The sequence below is a fragment of the Ursus maritimus genome, unplaced genomic scaffold (genome assembly GCF_017311325.1).
Source record: "Ursus maritimus isolate PB19 unplaced genomic scaffold, ASM1731132v1 scaffold_9, whole genome shotgun sequence".
NCBI lineage: Eukaryota > Metazoa > Chordata > Mammalia > Carnivora > Ursidae > Ursus > Ursus maritimus.
In genome coordinates this window covers 79,793,431-79,810,235 of record NW_024427107.1, presented here as the reverse complement: position 1 = coordinate 79,810,235, position 16,805 = coordinate 79,793,431, and the positions used below count along the sequence as shown (strand labels likewise).

Genomic DNA, 16,805 nt, shown 5'->3' with positions numbered 1-16,805 from the left:
TGGCCAGGTAGGGCCCCCTCCCCCGGCTCGAGCGGGGCGGGGCGCGCCGGAGGGGAGGCCGCGGCCGGGCCCCCTGGCTGGGGCGGGGGCGGCGCGCGCGGCGCCCCTCCGCGCGGCCTCACCTGGGAGGCGCTCCCACCCGCACCTGGGCCGGGGCCGCGCGGCGGAGCGCGGGGCGGTGGGGGCGCGGGGCCGGGCCGGGGGGAGGTCGCCGGGGCCGCGTGTGCCGCCGTGGACGCGAGCGCCCTCGCACGACGCCGGCCCGGCAGGAGCCGAGTGGGAAGGGGCCCGGGGCCCTGGGGCCAGCCTGCCCGGGCCGTCCTTACTCGCTCCCGCCCTCGCGGCCTAGCTGGAGCCTGGGGAGAGTGCTGGGCCCGGCCTGGACCCCTCCCTGAGGGGACCCCGCCCCGGGCTCCTGGGACCGGGGGTGGCCGGGGAGGCGGAGGCGCAGTCTGGCGTCCTGCGTGGAGTGCCCGGAGAGCGGAAGGCCCTGGTTCCCTCGCGCCCAAGTCCCCGAACGGGGGCGGGTGGATGGGACACCAAGCCCAGGCAGCCGCTAGCTCCTCGGTGCACTAAGCCCTTTTGGCCCCGCGGGGCACGCGGCGAAGACTACAGCTCGTCAGCTTCGGTCTGTGCGTCCCAGCCGGCCGAATCCCGCCCCCCAACCTCGTCCCCGTTGCCCAAGGCTTGTACAGGCCTCTGCGGGGAAGCCTGCGCCTGGCTGTACCCGGTCACCTCGCCTGGTGCTCCTTCCAGTCACTTAGGAAACCCACCTCCTACCCAGGTGGGAGGTCCCTAGTTAGGGGCCCACTAGAACCCTGAGGGCCCTGGAGGCTTGGTCTGCCTTGTGTCAGGGGTCAGAGGTCAGCAGCAAAGGAGCAGATTCCTGCTGAGTCATCCGCCTGGGTGGGATAAGTGCCCCTCCCTCCCTTAGGGCAGGCGTTTAGTAGGCAGCTGTGTGAGGAGCCACACTGTTGGGGCCCTGTCCACTGCCCAGTCCACAGTTGAGGGGTGAGCAAGGTGAAAGGAATAAAGGCAGTGGGGGCATGGGGATTACTGTGTGAGGCCATGCAGGGCCACCTGGTGTGGGCACTCAGGATGGCCCCCCCCCCTTCCTGACGAGTCCTGTCTGCTGAGGTGGTTCCTGGGCACCGTGGCAGGCGTCCCCCCCTCCCCCACCTGCCAGCTGGGACAGTTTCTGCTGATTCCCCTCCCAGTGAAGTGCAGGGGACTGCAGGGTTCCCCAGCTTGGGAAGGCTCCCTCTCCACCATAGGATAGTGCCCGCAAGCCTTGCCTTGTCTGACGCTGCCCTCACACAACCAAATTCCAGTGTCTTCCCGCCCCCCACCCTCTGTGGGACACTGTGGGAGACACTCCCCACGGTGACCAGGTACAGTGGGAGACCCCGCTACAGACAGACCTGCACCTTGTGCCCCAGTGTGGTCCACCCCTGAGAGCAGTGTGGGCATCTTGTATGTAACTGTGTAGGGGATGGTACCCCGATGAAGGAACGGCAGAACAGCTTTCCCTCAGACCGTCCAGCAGGTAGCCTTGCCCAGCCCCACGGCACGTCCAGTCAGCCTGTCACCCCCCAGGGAGAGTGGACAGGAGAGGTTCCTCAGGTCGTCATACACAGCAGTCTTGGCCCTGACATCTTCCCGTTCCCAGCTGCCTCCAACCACCCAGTGACCCCAGCCAGTCCAGCAACCAGCTGCCCCTGCGGACTGGGGCACACTGTGCAGTCTGGCAGGACCAGCATCCGGGAACCCGTGAGCTAGGTGGGATCTGAGTCCGGCTCAGTCCCAGCCCCGAGCAGCAGCTGGGGTGGGGTGGGCAGTGCCTGGCTCTCTCCTTCCAGGGTAGGAGGAGGACAGGTATCCAGGCAGTTCAGGGATTGGAGATTGATGCCCCCTGGGAATCTAAAAGAGGCCCCCATGTGGCCTTCCAGAGCTAATGGCAGCTTCTCCCAGCCTAGGCCCCCTCACAGGCCCTTGGGAGGCAGGTGGACTGGAGCGGACGAGGTGGGGCTTAGGTGTCAGTGTGAAGTTGGGATAAGGTGAGAGGCATATCTGGAGCCCAGGAGGAGCCCGATGGCCACAGCCAAGGATTCAGGCTTTATCTAGAGCACGGGGGGAGCAGGACATGACCAGAGACAGAAGACCACCACTGGCACACAGGGCTGGCTTTAGCCATGCAGGACTCTAAGCTTGTGGAGAGAGGAGGCTGCTGCCCGGATCTTCCAGGGGGTGTGGCCCGGAGAGTTTTTATCTAAGGTGGCACGGTGGCTAGAGAAGTGGAGGGATGGGTCGGAGGGAAGGGAGTGGTCCTGGTGGACAGGGACAAAGGGCAAAGGTCAGAGTTTGCAGGGCTGTGAAGTCCGTGAATGGGTTGTGGGGCTCAGAGTGTGTGAGCCCATAGAATGGGTGCAGGTGTGGCCAGGGACTGCGGACTTAATGGTGAGTCCTGGGACAGAAGTAGTGCCAGGTTTTGTAAGCTGAGCTCACGTTGGGCCAGGCATGGTAGCAGGTCAGCCCTGACAGCTGTATTTTACAGTGAACCAGAGAGGCACAGTGAGCGGCCCTGGCTGCCCCCCCGCCCCTGTCCTGTGGGCAGACACACAGGCGGGGGCCACCTGACTTGTTCAGTACACACAACTTCATTCAGGGCCCATGAAAATGCGTTCATGCCAAAATCAGAAGAAAACGAATGTAATAAAGAACAGCCTGGATTATATTTTCTTTATACCAACAGTCATAAAATACTGGTTTTTTTTTATGGAGAAAGGGGCCCACAAAGAAGTAACTGGGTCACAAGGGCCATAAAGAAGCCCTGAGTGGGGGCTTCGTGCAGCCAGAACCCCTGCCTGGAAACCAGGGTGCAGGCGCTCCTGAGGTCCTGGGGAGAGGAAGGGCCCTGCCAGAACGGAGCAACATGAGACCCGGCCAGGGCACCTGTGCCTGGGTACCCTGCTGGCATCCCCCAGCTAGGGGGCATTCTGGGGTCCAGGGGTGCCCAGAAGGCCTCCAGGCATGGCCTGCACACCACAGCCCACTCAAGGTCACAGACAGCCCTTGCTACAATGTGTGTCTACACGTGGTGGGGTGGGGGGAGCGGGCCCAGTGCCACTGCCCCAGTAATGTGTCTCCCTGCCCCTCCCCAGGCCCCTGGCCCCGACATGGCCCGTCGCTCCCAGAGCTCCTCGCAGGGGGACAACCCACTGGCACCCGGGTACCTGCCACCTCACTACAAAGAGTACTATCGCCTGGCGGTAGATGCCCTGGCCGAGGGAGGGCCGGAGGCCTACAGCCGCTTCCTGGCGTCTGAGGGAGCACCTGCCTTCCTGTGCCCCGAGGAGCTGGAGCACGTGAGCCGCCACCTGCGGCCCCCACAGCATGTTGCTCGCGAGCCCCCGGAAGGCAGCCCCCCCAATGTGGACATGGATGGCTCCTCGGGCACCTACTGGCCCATGAACTCAGACCAGGCAGTGCCCGAGCTTGACCTGGGCTGGCCCCTGACCTTCGGCTTCCAGGGCACTGAAGTCACCACGCTGGTCCAGCCTCCACCACCGGACAGCCCCAGCATCAAGGATGAGGCTCGGAGGATGATCCGCTCTGCCCAGCAGGTGTGCTGATGCGGGCTGGGTGGGCCGTGGGGGAAGGGCTGCCTGAGCTGGACCTTGAAGCGTGAGGAGGAGTGTGCGGGTGAAAGAAAAATACCAGCATTTCCGGCTTAGGGGGCAAGGGTGAGGCTAGGGCCAGCTGGCCACGCCTCTCCAGCCTTGAAGCTACAGCACGGGCTCCCTGGCAGCCAACTTCTGGGGTCACAGAGTGTTTGGTTATTGCAGGCTGTGGGCTCACTGCACAGTTCTGCTTGCTCTTGGTCATGGCCGGTGCCCAGAAACTCAAGGGCTCTGGGGTGGCTGGGCCCCCCTCCTGGTCTGGATTTATGGTTCAGAGGATCCCCTCATAGTCGAACCTTTGACACAGGCTTGACCCCACCAAACAGGTGGCAAATAGCAAAGGGAACCAGACATGGATGGAAGCTGAGGCAGCAGGTCCAGAAGCTAGAGACCCCCAACTGCCCTGTGCACCCTTGACAGCAGTCTCCTCCCAGGGGCAGGGCTAGAGCCTGGGCGGGGCCATTCGAGGTGCGTGGCAGGGTCCTCGTTTGCCTTGTCCCTTCCCCAACAGGAGGTAGGCCCCGTGCCTGCCTAGGGCTCCATCATGGGCCACCCACCAGCCAGCAGCCCCACACCCCCTCTGGCAGGCCTCTTCCTCCTGACTCCCCTTCCCTGGCAGGACCCCTGTCTCCCCTGGGATGGGCCAGAGGGCGATTTGCAGTGTTTGTGGGTGAGCCCGAGGCCCCAGCTGGGCCAGGCAGGAATGGCTAGAGAATGGTGGGGACAGCAGAGGGGTGTGTCCTCTGTCCCTAACGCGCCCCCCGCAGGTGGTGGCCGTGGTGATGGACATGTTCACCGACGTGGACCTGCTCGGTGAGGTGCTGGAGGCAGCCGCTCGCCGCGTCCCTGTCTACATCCTCCTGGACGAGATGAACGCGCAGCACTTCCTAGACATGGCAGACAAGTGCCGCGTCAACCTGCACCACGTGGATGTGAGTGACTGAGGGGTGTGGGGAGGTGGAAGACTCCTCCGCGGAGACCTAATGCCGCTCCCTCCCCAGTTCCTGCGCGTGCGCACTGTGGCGGGCCCCACCTACTACTGCCGTACTGGGAAGTCCTTCAAGGGCCACGTGAAGGAGAAGTTCCTGCTGGTGGACTGTGCCGTGGTGATGAGTGGGAGTTACAGGTGCGCCCAGCCCCGCAACCCCGACACCTCCCCACCTAAGGACCCCCTCTGCCCAGGCGCTGGTCCAGTAGCCCCAACACAGACCCCTCCCCGCCCCTCCACCTTGCAGACTTGACACTCAGAACCACTGGTGTCCTTCCGCGCCCCCCTGGGGCTACTCAGCCCCGCCCCCTCCTCGACTCTGATCTTGACCCCCGCCCCACCCGCAGCTTCATGTGGTCCTTCGAGAAGATCCACCGAAGCCTGGCGCACGTGTTCCAGGGCGAGCTGGTCTCCAGCTTCGATGAGGAGTTCCGCATCCTGTTCGCGCAGTCCGAGCCTCTGGTGCCCTCGGCGGGGGCGCTGGCCCGCATGGACGCTTACGCCCTGGCTCCGTACGCGGGAGCTGGGCCCCTTATGGGCGGCCAGGTGACCGGGGCACCGACGCCTTTCTCCTTCCCCAAACGAGCGCACCTCCTGTTCCCACCGCCTCGGGAAGAGGGCCTGGGTTTCCCCTCCTTCCTCGACCCCGACCGCCACTTCTTGTCGGCCTTCCGCCGGGAGGAGCCAGCGCGGATGACCGCGGGAGCCCTGGAGCCGCACGCGGGGCTGCGGCCGCTGTCGCGGCGGCTGGACGCCGAGGCAGGACTTGGGGGAGAGCTCGCGGGCCCGCGGGGCTTGTTTCAGGCCCGGCATCTGGAGATGGACACCTTCAAGCGACACAGCTACGCGGCCGCCGACGGCACCGGCGCGGTGGAGAACTTTGCGGCCGCGCGGCAGGTGTCACGGCAGACGTTCCTCAGCCACGGTGACGACTTCCGCTTCCAGACCAGTCACTTCCACCGTGACCAGCTCTACCAGCAGCATTACCAGTGGGACCCTCAGCTTGCGCCGGCGCGCCCGCAGGGCCTGTTCGAGAAGCTGCGTGCTGGCCGCCCCGGCTTCGCGGAGCACGACGACTTCGCGCTAGGGTCCGGGCCACGCTTCCCCGAGCTCGGTCCCGACGGACACCAGCGGCTGGACTATGTGCCGTCCAGTGCGTCGCGCGAGGTGCGCCACGGCTCAGACCCCGCCTCAGCGCCCGGGCCCCGCGGCCTGGAGCCCAGCGGGGCCCCACGCCCCAACCTGGGCCAGCGCTTCCCTTGCCAGGCAGTGGCAAGGCTGGGCCCAGACGCCGCGCCCGACGCTGAGCAGGAGCGCAGGGGCGGGCCCGAGGGGCGGGCCGGGCTGCGGCACTGGCGCTTGGCCTCCTACCTGAGCGGTAGCCATGGCGAGGACGGGGGCGAAGAGGGCCTGACGGCACCCATGGAGGCTGAGGCCTATGAAGACGATGTTCTGGTGTCCGGGGGCCGAATGGGCCCCGGGGACCTGCTCCCCTCAGCCTCCCGTGCGCCCATACCCTTTCCAGCCAAGGGCCTGGTGCCCTGCCCCGGCGGTGGCGATAGCCCAGAGCGCGAGGGCCTGGAGGAGGCAGGTTTGGCCAAGCAGGACTCCTTCCGCTCGCGCTTGAACCCGCTGATCCAGCGCAGCTCGCGCCTGCGCTCCTCCCTGATCTTCAGCACTTCGCAGGCCGAGGGCGCCGGTGGGGCCATGGGGGCCACCACAGAGAAGGCGCAGCTGCTGCACAAGGAGCAGGCGGTTACCGAGACGCTGGGCCCCAGTGGCGAGGCCATGCGCTCCGCTACATCCACCAAGGTGGCCGAGCTCCTGGAGAAATACAAGGGCCCGGCGCGTGATGCCGGAGGGGCGGGGGCCCAGGTCACAGTCGCCAGCCATAGCAAGGCTGTAGTGTCCCAGGCGTGGCGGGAGGAGGCGGTGGCGCCGGGTGGGGCGGGGAGCGAGCGCCGCAGCCTCGAGAGCTGCCTGCTGGACCTGCGCGACTCCTTCGCACAGCGGCTGCACCAGGAGTCCGAGAGGCAGCCTGGAGCTGCCACGCTTACTGCCACCCAGCTGCTAGACACGCTGGGCCGGAGCGGCACTGACCGGCTGCCCTCCCGCTTTCTCTCTGCCCAGGGCCGCTCCGCCTCCCCACAAGGGCGGGTCAGCCCCCCGCTGGAGGGGCCTGGGCCGCGCCAGGCACCTCACCCTGAGCCAAAAGGGAGCCCCACCTCTGCCTACCCTGAGCCGAAAGGGAGCCCCACCTCGGCCTATGCCGAGCGCAGGGGCAGCCCGGTCCCCGCTGTGGCCGAGCGCAGGGGCAGCCCGGTCCCCCCTGTGCCGGAGCGCAGAGGCAGCCCGGTCCCGCCTGTGCCGGAGCGCAGGGGCAGTCTAACCCTTACCTTCTCCGAGGAGTCTCCCAAGACTGGGACCGTGGAGGAGGCGGCTGGCGGCCCCATGGAAGTCCTGCGCAAGGGCTCCCTGCGCCTCCGCCAGCTGCTGAGCCCCAAGGGGGAACGGCGCACAGAGGAAGAGGGCGGCTTCCCAGCGCCGCAGGAGAACGGGCAGCCCGAGAGCCCCCGGCGGCCGTCGCTGGGCAGGGCTGATAGCACTGAGGCTGCCGCTGGAGACGAGCGGGGCCCGCGGGCGCGCATGGCCTCCGCCACGGCCAACGCCTTGTACAGCAGCAACCTGCGGGATGACACGAAAGCCATTCTGGAGCAGATCAGCGCCCACGGCCAGAAACACCGCGGGGTCCCCGCCCCGGCCCCCGGCCTGGCTCACAGCAGTCCTGAACTAGGCCGCTCACCAGCCGCTGGCGGCCTGGCCCCTGACATGTCCGACAAGGACAAATGTTCCGCCATCTTCCGCTCGGACAGCCTGGGGACGCAGGGTAGGCTAAGCCGTACCCTGCCCGCCAGCGCAGAGGATCGCGACCGGCTGCTGCGCCGCATGGAGAGTATGCGCAAGGAGAAACGTGTCTATAGTCGGTTTGAGGTCTTCTGCAAAAAGGAAGAGGCCGGAGGCCCAGGGACAGGGGAGGGCACAGCAGAGGACGACACCAGGGACAGCAAGGTGGGCAAGTTCATGCCCAGGATCCTGGGTACTTTCAAAAAGAAGTGAGCCTCCTGGCCCCCCAGCCCCGGACCGGGCGCCTGCCTCACTGCCGCCACCACCAGGCAGAGCACCTGGCTCTCCCATCAAGGCAGCGTGCAGGCGGCTGAACATAGCCGGAGCTCGGCTCCGCCTGGAGCTCTCCCAGTAGCTGCCTTGCCTTTGGTCCCGGCTTCTCCCCGCGCGGGCGCCAGCCCCTCACTGCCTCTAGCTCAGTCCCTGCCCCTGTGTCCTGAGTCTCCCCCTTCCTACGCATCTGCCTCCATCTCCTCTTTGGGCTTCAGGTCCCCTTTAGACCTTCATTCACCTCAGGGCCCCATCTTTTTGTGCCTTAGGGCCCCCACCTTTGGGGGGGCCCATCTCTGTGCCTTGGTCCCCCACCTTTGGGGGCCCCACATCTCAGGGCTTCCATGTCTCAGGGTTCCCCTCTGCTCACTGCCTCCTGGCTCTGCTGCTTCCTCGCTGCTGCCTCTTTTCTGTGTCCTGGCAGCCCCAGCCCCTCTCCCTGGGCCTCCCACCTCCCCGGGACTGGGGTCTCCCCCTCCACCTCAGGGGGCTCAGGGCTCACTTCCTGCCCTGCTTGCATTCCTCCTCACTGCCTCCTGGCACCCTCTTCAGTGGCCCGTCCTTTCACTGTGGGGGGCAGGGCTGGCGGCAGGCCATTCGTGCTGGCGGTGGGACCAGACCCAAAGGTTGTTCCTCTCGGAAGTGCTGTCTGCTGGGCTGCTGCGGGGGGGAGGGGGGCCCAGAGGACCCCTGAGAGACTGTCCTGCCAGGAGAACTGAGGCCAACCTGGGCCCCTTCCTGCAGGGCTCCAGCCAGCACCCCAGCACCCAGCAAGGGGTGAGAGCGCCGGGTTTTGCAGCACAATAAAGCCAGGGCTCGATGGATGCTGGGCCTCGGCCATGCCCTGGAAAAGGGCTGGATGGGAAAGCTTATGAACAGGTGAGGGTAGGGGTCCAGTGGGGTGGTGCCTGAGTCCTAGCCCATTGCTCCAAGGGTCCTGACCCTTCAGGTGCTCAGCAGACCCTGCCTGACTCCATCCTGTTCTGGATCCCTCCCTCTTTGTCACCAGCCTGCAAAGTCGAAGTTTCGCCACCTATCCTTCCTCTTTTTCACCTCTGGAGAGTGACTTTGATTTGAATAACACGTTTGACACCTGATGCTTAGGAAGTGCCCCGCTGTAAGTGCTAGCATTGTGGAAGTAGTATTTCTGCAACTGTTTGTTTTTTGTGGGGTTTTGTTTTGTTTTGTTTTGCTTTGTGTTTAAGAATAAGAAATCACAATCACTCAGACTGGGAAAGGGTTTAAGGAACAAGGCCGCGGAGCAAAGGCAGCAGTCTGACTCCAAACAGCGGGAGAAGGGAGGGCGGGCTGGGGGCTGGGGGTACTTTGGTTCAGGTGGAAAAGGTCACCGAGGAGCCAGATGTGCTGGACTGTTCCTTGGCCTTGAGGTGCTTGCTGACACGTGTGCTATTGCGTGGCTTGCCGTGGCCCCGTTGCTCAGGGGGAGCCCTTGCAGCCTCCTGTCTGCGTCCTCCACGTCGTGCTGAACACCACATTTCAGATGCGAGTCTGCACATTTTGGTGTTAATAAAACACAACAAAATACTCCAGCACATTCCTATACATATATATGTATGTATGTATGTATGTATGTATTAATCACCCAGTTTATACATTGCCAGCGTTAGTCGGGAACTCACGCTTCCCTCTGGACAGCACCACCCATCCCTGTGGGGGCCACCAGAGACCCCACACACGTCTGTGCTGCCAACACCTGCAGCCACATCTAACCAGGAGACTCCTTCCACCGCAGAGCTGCCCGCGACCCGCTCCCTTCACAGGCAAACTGCTTTCCTCTGCTACTCCCACTCTTCACCCCGCCCGCGCTCCATGCAGGCTCACCACACGGTGCTCCCCTGGGGGCTCCTGGTCACAGAGCCCAGAAGACACTGCCCAGCCACCCCCCAGACACCGGTGCCCCGGTGTCCGGATCCCTCTCGGGCCACACTGCCCCCCCCCCCGCCGTGTGTGCGCGCAGGGCTGGGCTTCCTGGGGCCCCACCTGCTCCTCTCTGGGCTGTGGCATTCCTTCCCGCTGCCTCATCCGTCCTCCTCCTCAGTCCGTGTTGCCCCCATCAACCGACTACTCCCTCGGCAGCCCAGTCTCCTGACTGGCTCACCTCCAGGCCAGGATTGGGGCATTTCCTCTTGCCTCCTTTCTGGGCCTCCTCCCAGTTTTCTGCTTTCTCCATCTCTCTCGCAGCCACCGGGTCTGGGCCCACCCTCTGCCCAGCTCTCCCTGCCCTTCCCACCTGTGCCTCTCCTAGCAGCCAGCAGCTTTACAGGTGAGCAGAGTTCCTGCTCCCGGCAGCCCAGCCCCCAACACAGCACAGGCCACATCCTTCAGACGCTGAGCTCCAGCCCCGCAGCTGGGAAGTGGCCTGCGTGTTCCAGCCCCTGCCCAGGGTCAGGTGTGGTGCAAGGCACACCTGGAAACCATGAGACAGGTGCCTGTGGGGCCCTTGGATCTCTTCAGCTCCTACCCCCCTGGACCCACCCCCTATCAGGACAGACCAGCTGCCAGTCACGGTTGGCGGCCGGGAGCACAGTGACCACAGTCAGGGGCTGTGCCCTGGGGCCCATCATCTCTTACACTTTTACTCTGGCTCAGCGTCACAAATGATGTCATGTGATGACCGCACTGAGGCAACAGGTGCACAAGTCCCTGCCCACCCCCGGAGCCCCTTGGGGGACAGCCTTGTCCCTCTGATGGTGCTCCTGCACCAGGCAGGCTCCGGAACCCTTGTGGAGAGGAGGGGAAGCTAGCCCCGAGGAGCCCCCAGGCCAGGCATTAGCACTGAAAGCCTCCAGGGAAAGCACTGGGCACTGGTCAGACAGGAGCCACACAGGGACAGCAGAAAGGGTCCACGCAGCTTCTCATGGGCTCTGTACTCGACACGGGGGTCCTCTGAAGGGGGTGGGCTCCAGGCAAGGGGTGGTGTGGCCTCAGAGGGAGTCCCTCACTGGGAATAGAAGATAGGCAGGCAGGCTGGGGATGGACAAGACTTTATTGGAGGAAGTGATTGGGGATGGGTGGGAACCTCATTTACTCCCCCAGAGAGGCCTGGACAGGCTCCCGGGATCTCAAGAATATAGCCAGGCAAAAGGGGGAGCAGGTAGAAGGGGGGTGAAGAGCATGGGGAACTTGGGGGCAAATCCGGGGCTGGGAGAGGGGCGAGGGCTGAGCAGAAGAGCTGGGTTGAAGGCGGGTAGGGCAGCTTATGCGCGGGGCCCCGGGAGCAGGGGCAGGTGGCCCAGCGCCGAGTGACAGACGGTCCCGTAGGCTTGAGAGTAGCCCCCGAGAGCAGCCCTTGTGGCGCCCTGGGCCCCCTGCGAGGCCGAGGCGTTGAACATCCTCCTGCCCGGCCGGGGCGCGGGCCGGGCATCCGCAGGAAGCCCGCGAGGGACCTGCACACGGTCGGTCGAGGGGCCGCGTAAGGGGCGGCCCGGGTGGGGGCCCTGCCCCGCGCGAACCCAGCGGCGGAGGGGGCGGGGAGGATGGCAAGGGAGCCGAGAGCCGGGGATCCGGGCGAGCTCACCCGTCGCGCGCCGGTCGCCCTCACCCCACGGCCCGGATTCCAGTCGCTCCGGATGAGGGCCTGGATGGCCACCTGGGCGGCGGCCTGGGAGGCCAGGGAGGGCGCCGGCCCCTTCCCGCTGGGCTTCACCTGGGAAGGGGCGCGTCACGGGGTCACTGCCGGGCCCGCGGAAAGGAGTGAGAGGGACGCGCCCGGGCCGACCTACCCACGAGGGTGCCGAGGGGGCCTCCGCCGTCGCCCCAGGGGGCCTCTCCCCTCTCCCGAGACCTCCTGGGGGTGGAGGCTGGAGCAGGGGGGCCGAGCTCTGCCGCGGAAGGTTCTTGGCTCCGCAGGCCACGCCTGTGGGGTCGCAAGATCAACCCCGGGGTTAGTCCCGCGCGGCGGACGCTCGGTGGCTCCACCCAGAAGGGGCGGCCGTCGGAGCTCACACACCGTGCGCGCGCTGGTAACCGGGGCTGCTCGGAGGTCTGCGTCCGGAGTTCTGCGGGGGCGAGCCCGGGGCCGGCTGCGGGACGACTCTGGATTTGAGCAGGGGCGCCTGGGGCCGGGGGGCACTGGGCTGTGCCCCGGGGGCTGTGCCCCCCAGGCCCTTCTCTCTGGGGACGCGGCTGTTGCCCCTGCGCTCCAGGACCATCTGCGGGAAGGGAGGGGCGCTCAGAGGCTCACGGGTGCGGGTGTAGAGGGTCCTGGGGGTCGCTGAGGCAGTGGGAGGGGTCGAGGGTGAGCGTGGGTGGGGGACGGCGGTGGTCGCGGCCGGAGCACCTGGTAGATGCGGCTGCGATACTCCGGGGCTGAGAGCTGAACCCCTTCAAGCACCGGGAGCTGCACAGCCGAATCCAGTGCCCACTCACGGGCCGGGCAGTGGAACCTGCGGGGAGCCGTCGAGGCGGGTGTGGGAGAAGCGAGACTCGGCTGCGGTCCAGCGGGCCTCTCCGACCGAGCCCAGAGCTGCGACCCAACACCCGGCCCCAGCAGGGGAGGAGCTGGTCCACGGGACCCCGCCCTACCTCTGCACGTAGGGGTGCTGCAGTGCCTGGGCCGCGCTAAGCCGCTTGTCCGGGGCAAATACCAGGAGCCTCCTGAGGAGATCCAAGGCCTCCGGGGGTGTGTCTGACGGCAGGAGGGTGTCCAGCGTCTGCCGTGGCCTGCGGGCGCCTGCGTTTTGTCCCCTGTCCAGGTCGGGGGCCCTCCCCACATCCTTATCTGTGGCAGCTCTGCTTCCCACCCTGACCCTCGGCCCAGCACTACTTAGCTGTCTCGGTGCCTCTCCCCTCCCCATGCAACACACTCAGGTAGCCTGGGAGGGTGGCCAGACCCCTCCCTGCCTTGCCTTCTGGTCCTTTCCTCTCCGTGCCCTGCTCGGTTCCTGTGGGCCTCCCACACCTCAGGCCATGCTGGGTGACGCTGGAGATTCCGTATTTTTAGCGTCATCAAATTGCTGGGTTTGGGACCGTCATCGGAAGACCAGGGCCCAGGTCTGGACTGGCAGACCGGCCAGCAAGTTGACAGGAAGAGTGCCAGAGCCAGGCTCCTAAGCAGCCCCACTCACCGGGACCCCAGGCAGGGCAGGATCGAGGCACTGTAGCTTGAGCCAAGAGCCAGGAGGTCTGTAGGGTGGGTGGACGGAAGGAGGTGTGTGATGGGGAGAGCCTGGTCCAGCGGGGCAGCTCGGGTAGGTCTGGGCTACGTCCTCGTCTCCTCCTGCCCTGTGGAGTGCCTGTCTCTCTGCAGGGCTTGGGCCATCTGGCAGGACTCCAAGCTTGACTACCTGGATGTGTGCTATGTGTGCGTATGTGCACGTGTGCCTGCCCTGGCACACTCTTCCACTCCCACTCCCGCACACGCACTCCACGTCTGGGCATCCCCACCTCCCTGGAAGAGTCCCTTCCCCCTCCACCCGGGATGACAGTAGGGCTCCCCCCACCTGGTCCTTCCCCTCACTTTTGCCCTGCTCCTTCCCCCAGGGAAGAGGAAGGACTCCCTAGACTACCTACCCCCATGGCTATCTTCTTCCACCTCTTCCCCCATCTCTGCAGCCCCACTCCCAGCACAGCTGCTGGACCTGCTCCCGCCAGTCCCAGGTCTTGTCCTGCTCTTGTCCTGACCCACCCAGCACTGGGTCACCCAGCAATGGACACTACTTGGCCCTCAAGGACCCGTAGCTCCTCCCTGGGCCTATCATATGTAGGGCCTGCCCTTTCCAGTCTTTCTGAGGCTCTGGACCCTTCCCCCTCGCCCTCATCCCCAGCCTCCTTCCCACCAGTCCTGGCCTGTCATGAGCTGTCCCCGTACAACTGTGTGCACTGACCCTCAGACTCCCTGATGCCCAGCAGGTCCCTGCACACACTCACCCTCCTTGGATGGCGGTGGGATGGTCTCCAGGATCAGCTCCAGCTGGTGCAGCGTGGATGTGCCGGGGAACAGGGGCCTCCCCCGAAGCATCTCCCCCAGGATGCAGCCCAGACTCCACATGTCCACCCCAGGGGTGTACCTGGGGCAAAAAGGGGTGGAGGCATGGTGGGGGACACTTGAGGCAGAGGTGGAAGGAGGAAGAGAGACATTCAAGGGGGCAGGGTCTGGGGTACTAGAAGGGAGCCAGTGAGGATGCACGTGGGGGCACAAGAAGGCCTGGGGGCCTTGGCTGAGCAAGAGGTNNGGGGGGGGTGTTGGGCAGAGGGGGAGGGGAGGGTTGAGGGGGGAGTGGGGCTCTTACCAGCTGGAGGACAGCAGCACCTCGGGAGCCCGGTACCAGCGTGTGGCCACGTAATCTGTCAGGGCCTGGCCCTGAGGCCCCTCAGGGAGGCCACTGAGGGAGCGGGCAAGACCAAAGTCACAGAGCTTCACCAAGCAGCTGGAGTCCAGGAGAATGTTGGATGGCTGCAGGAAAGGAGGTGGACTGAGGGCTCTCAGGTGTGGGTCCCCACAGTGGGGGGACAGGGCCCACGAATGGAGCATGGGCGGCACCTTCTGGTCCCGGTGGATGACACATCCTGAGTGGATGAACTTGGTGGCCCGTAGGAGCTGGTAGATGATGTAGCGTTTGTGGACGTCCCTCAGCAGTTTGCCCTTGCAGATGACGGCGTTCAGGTCAGTGTCTAGGGGAGCATGGGAGTCAGCCTGGGGGCCTGGGCAGAGGGCTTGGGGTCCCGCTTTGGAGCCCTTCGGTGGCTGCAGTGCCCAGGTCCCACTGGCCACCCTCGAAGCCCTGTCCCTGACCCTGTCCTGGGCACACACACTTCCCAGTGGTCCCAGCAGGCTTCTCAGGCCTGCTTGCTGCCTTTGTTGGTACGGTAGTAAAAGTCTGTGGGATTATTTTTAATACTTTATTTCCTGTTGCCTTGTTTTATAAAATGGGTAAAAAAAGGAAAATACAGCTGTGAACAGTGGAGAAAGCAGGAGCCTTGTGGAGGTGGGCTCAAGGTGGTCACTGCCAGGCCCCGGGGCGGACACACGCCCGCTGTTTGTCCTTGCGCACCAAGGAACCGCCCTAGCTGAGGGCTGGCCGCTGTGGCGACCCCAGCAGCAGAGGGCCATACAAGGGAGGCAGGCCACTGGAGGGTCCTGCACCAGGACTGAGCAAGGCCTCACTCACCCATAGACTCAAACACCAGGTAAATGTCCCTGTCATTCTCCGCCCGGATCACATCCAGGAGGCGGATGATGTTGGGATGGTCCCCAAGTTCCTAAGGAGAGAGCCAGGGGCTGTGTGCTTTGAGGGGCAAGGTCTGGGCCTCCCCCCTTGTTTGGAGAAACTGCACCTGGGGAGGTGGTCAGATAGCCCTGGCCACTCACCTGGAGCAGCATGACTTCCCGGAACGTTCTCTGGAATGAGACGGAAACATGTGTGGGTGTGGGGGAGGAAGGAAGCCCGCTTCGTGAAAGGGTGCGTAGGGATTGATGCTTGTCACCCACATCCACTGGACTATAGGGTCACAGAGCAGACGGTGCTCTGAGCAATGACAGAACCCTTCTGGGAACGGCTTTCAGAGTAACACCAGAGCTTCCAGGCACCAGGCAGCAGGAGTCAGCCCCACACCCCTGCCCTGGCCCCTCTCACACCTCTTCTCCACTCACTCACCTGGGCATCCGTCTCATCTCTAAAGGCATCGAAGATCTTCTTGATGGCCACGACCTCGCCAGTCCTCCTATCCACTGCCTTCCACACAATGCCATAGGCCTGCGAGAAGGGTCGTCAGCTTGCTGGGCGCAGGGCCAGCCTCCCGCCCAGCCCTCCCCTGCCCACTGGACTGCTCGTGGTGCCTGCTCTGGCTCCTGGGAAGGAATGAGGGTGTGGGGAGGGGCTGCGGCTCTGGGTGAGGAGGTCCCTGCAGCTGCAGGCTGCTCAGTCTGTTGCCCAGGCCCCCGGCGTCTTCCAGAGAAGGGTGATGGGAAGCAAGGCCCCAGGAGGAAATAAGGTCACAGATGGGAGAGTCTGGGTGGGAGATGAAGCCTGTTCTGGGCACCGCTCCCGTCTTCCACATCCCCCCTCCAGCCTATCAGCAAATCCTCTTGGCTCCACATTCCGAATTCGTTAGGATCTGACCACTTGCTACCATCTCTGCTGCCCCACCGTCTGAGCCTCTTGCCTCTCGCACATCCACCGTCCCTCCTCTACAGAGCAGGGCGAGTCTTGTGGCACCAAAGCCTGCTACCACCCTCTGCGTCATGCTCACTAGAAGCCCTTGCAGCTTCCCAAACCCACAGGAGATCGGAGCCCTCCCCCTAGTCACTCCTACCCCCTTCACACAAACTCTGATCTTTCCCCACAGCCAGCAGGTCCTTGCCTCAGGGCCTTTGCGTTTGCTGTCTGCACTGTTTGGAAGAGTCTTTCTTTCCTCCCCCATGACACACCCACACGGTCACACACCCTCACATACACTCTTAAAATCCCACAAGCACATTTGCTCACACAAGGTTCTGGCTCTCGCTTCATGCCCATTTACCCACTCAGGCCCTTCCTGGGCCAGGCTTGGGATCCGCCCATCGCCCTCAGCCACTGGAGTGTGGGCCCGGCCTCCTTAGAGTGTCGTATGGGCACCAGAAGAGGCAGCTGGGAGCAGGGGACGCCGGGTGGGGGCCGGGGAGGGGATTTGTCCGGGATCCCACCGGCCTGAGACCACTGTGGGCCCAGAGCCAGGCGACAGGCTTCCTTGGAGTAGGCGCTGTTAGAGCCCTGCGCAGGACGCTGAGGCCCGAGGGACTGGGGGGCTTGCCCAAGGCCACCGTCCAGTCCGTGGAGGAAACAGGTCTTGAGCCCTGGACCCCAGGCAGTGTCGGACAGAACAGACCTCCCATTGGACCTGCCCCCGCCCTGCAGGTGGCCGGGCTCACCCCCTTCCCCAGCCGCCGCTTAAGGAGGTATCGCTGGGCTACGTGCTGGTCCACCTCCGCGGCGCACATGCCGGCGGGCGGGCAACGAGAGGCC

General features: G+C 64.9%; 2 protein-coding genes across 2 annotated transcripts; one reads left to right on the top strand and one right to left on the bottom strand.

The window, feature by feature from the left end:
- The first annotated feature begins 471 nt into the window (after positions 1-471).
- On the top strand, positions 472-9,395 carry FAM83H (family with sequence similarity 83 member H). The gene is made up of 4 exons (XM_040626107.1): positions 472-3,623; positions 4,448-4,612; positions 4,682-4,806; positions 5,016-9,395. Exons 1-4 carry the CDS (start codon positions 3,081-3,083, stop codon positions 7,783-7,785), a joined length of 3,603 nt encoding a protein of 1,200 aa, XP_040482041.1. The 5' UTR covers positions 472-3,080; the 3' UTR covers positions 7,786-9,395.
- Positions 9,396-11,060: 1,665 nt separating this feature from the next.
- MAPK15 (mitogen-activated protein kinase 15) lies at positions 11,061-16,780 on the bottom strand. Its single transcript, XM_040625566.1, has 14 exons — positions 16,712-16,780; positions 15,459-15,557; positions 15,173-15,202; positions 14,973-15,063; positions 14,345-14,475; positions 14,094-14,257; positions 13,732-13,871; positions 12,930-12,987; positions 12,388-12,525; positions 12,143-12,248; positions 11,811-12,014; positions 11,586-11,699; positions 11,381-11,509; positions 11,061-11,249 (listed from the first exon to the last, which is right to left on the bottom strand). Exons 1-14 carry the CDS (start codon positions 16,778-16,780, stop codon positions 11,061-11,063), a joined length of 1,662 nt encoding a protein of 553 aa, XP_040481500.1.
- Positions 16,781-16,805: the final 25 nt, after the last annotated feature.

What these genes read in the sequence shown, in the direction of transcription:
- FAM83H (XM_040626107.1), top strand. Translation starts at nt 3,081, where the DNA reads ATGTGTGTCTACACGTGGTGGGGTGGGGGGAGCGGGCCCAGTGCCACT. An exon ending in TCAACCTGCACCACGTGGAT is followed by an intron (nt 4,613 to 4,681) that starts GTGAGTGACTGA and finishes CTCCCTCCCCAG; the next exon opens with TTCCTGCGCGTGCGCACTGT. An exon ending in GTGATGAGTGGGAGTTACAG is followed by an intron (nt 4,807 to 5,015) that starts GTGCGCCCAGCC and finishes CCCCACCCGCAG; the next exon opens with CTTCATGTGGTCCTTCGAGA.
- MAPK15 (XM_040625566.1), bottom strand. Translation starts at nt 16,780, where the DNA reads ATGTGCGCCGCGGAGGTGGACCAGCACGTAGCCCAGCGATACCTCCTT. An exon ending in GTGCTGCTGTCCTCCAGCTG is followed by an intron (nt 13,872 to 14,093) that starts GTAAGAGCCCCA and finishes TTTTTGCCCCAG; the next exon opens with GTACACCCCTGGGGTGGACA. An exon ending in CTGCCCTGCCTGGGGTCCCG is followed by an intron (nt 12,526 to 12,929) that starts GTGAGTGGGGCT and finishes AGGCGCCCGCAG; the next exon opens with GCCACGGCAGACGCTGGACA.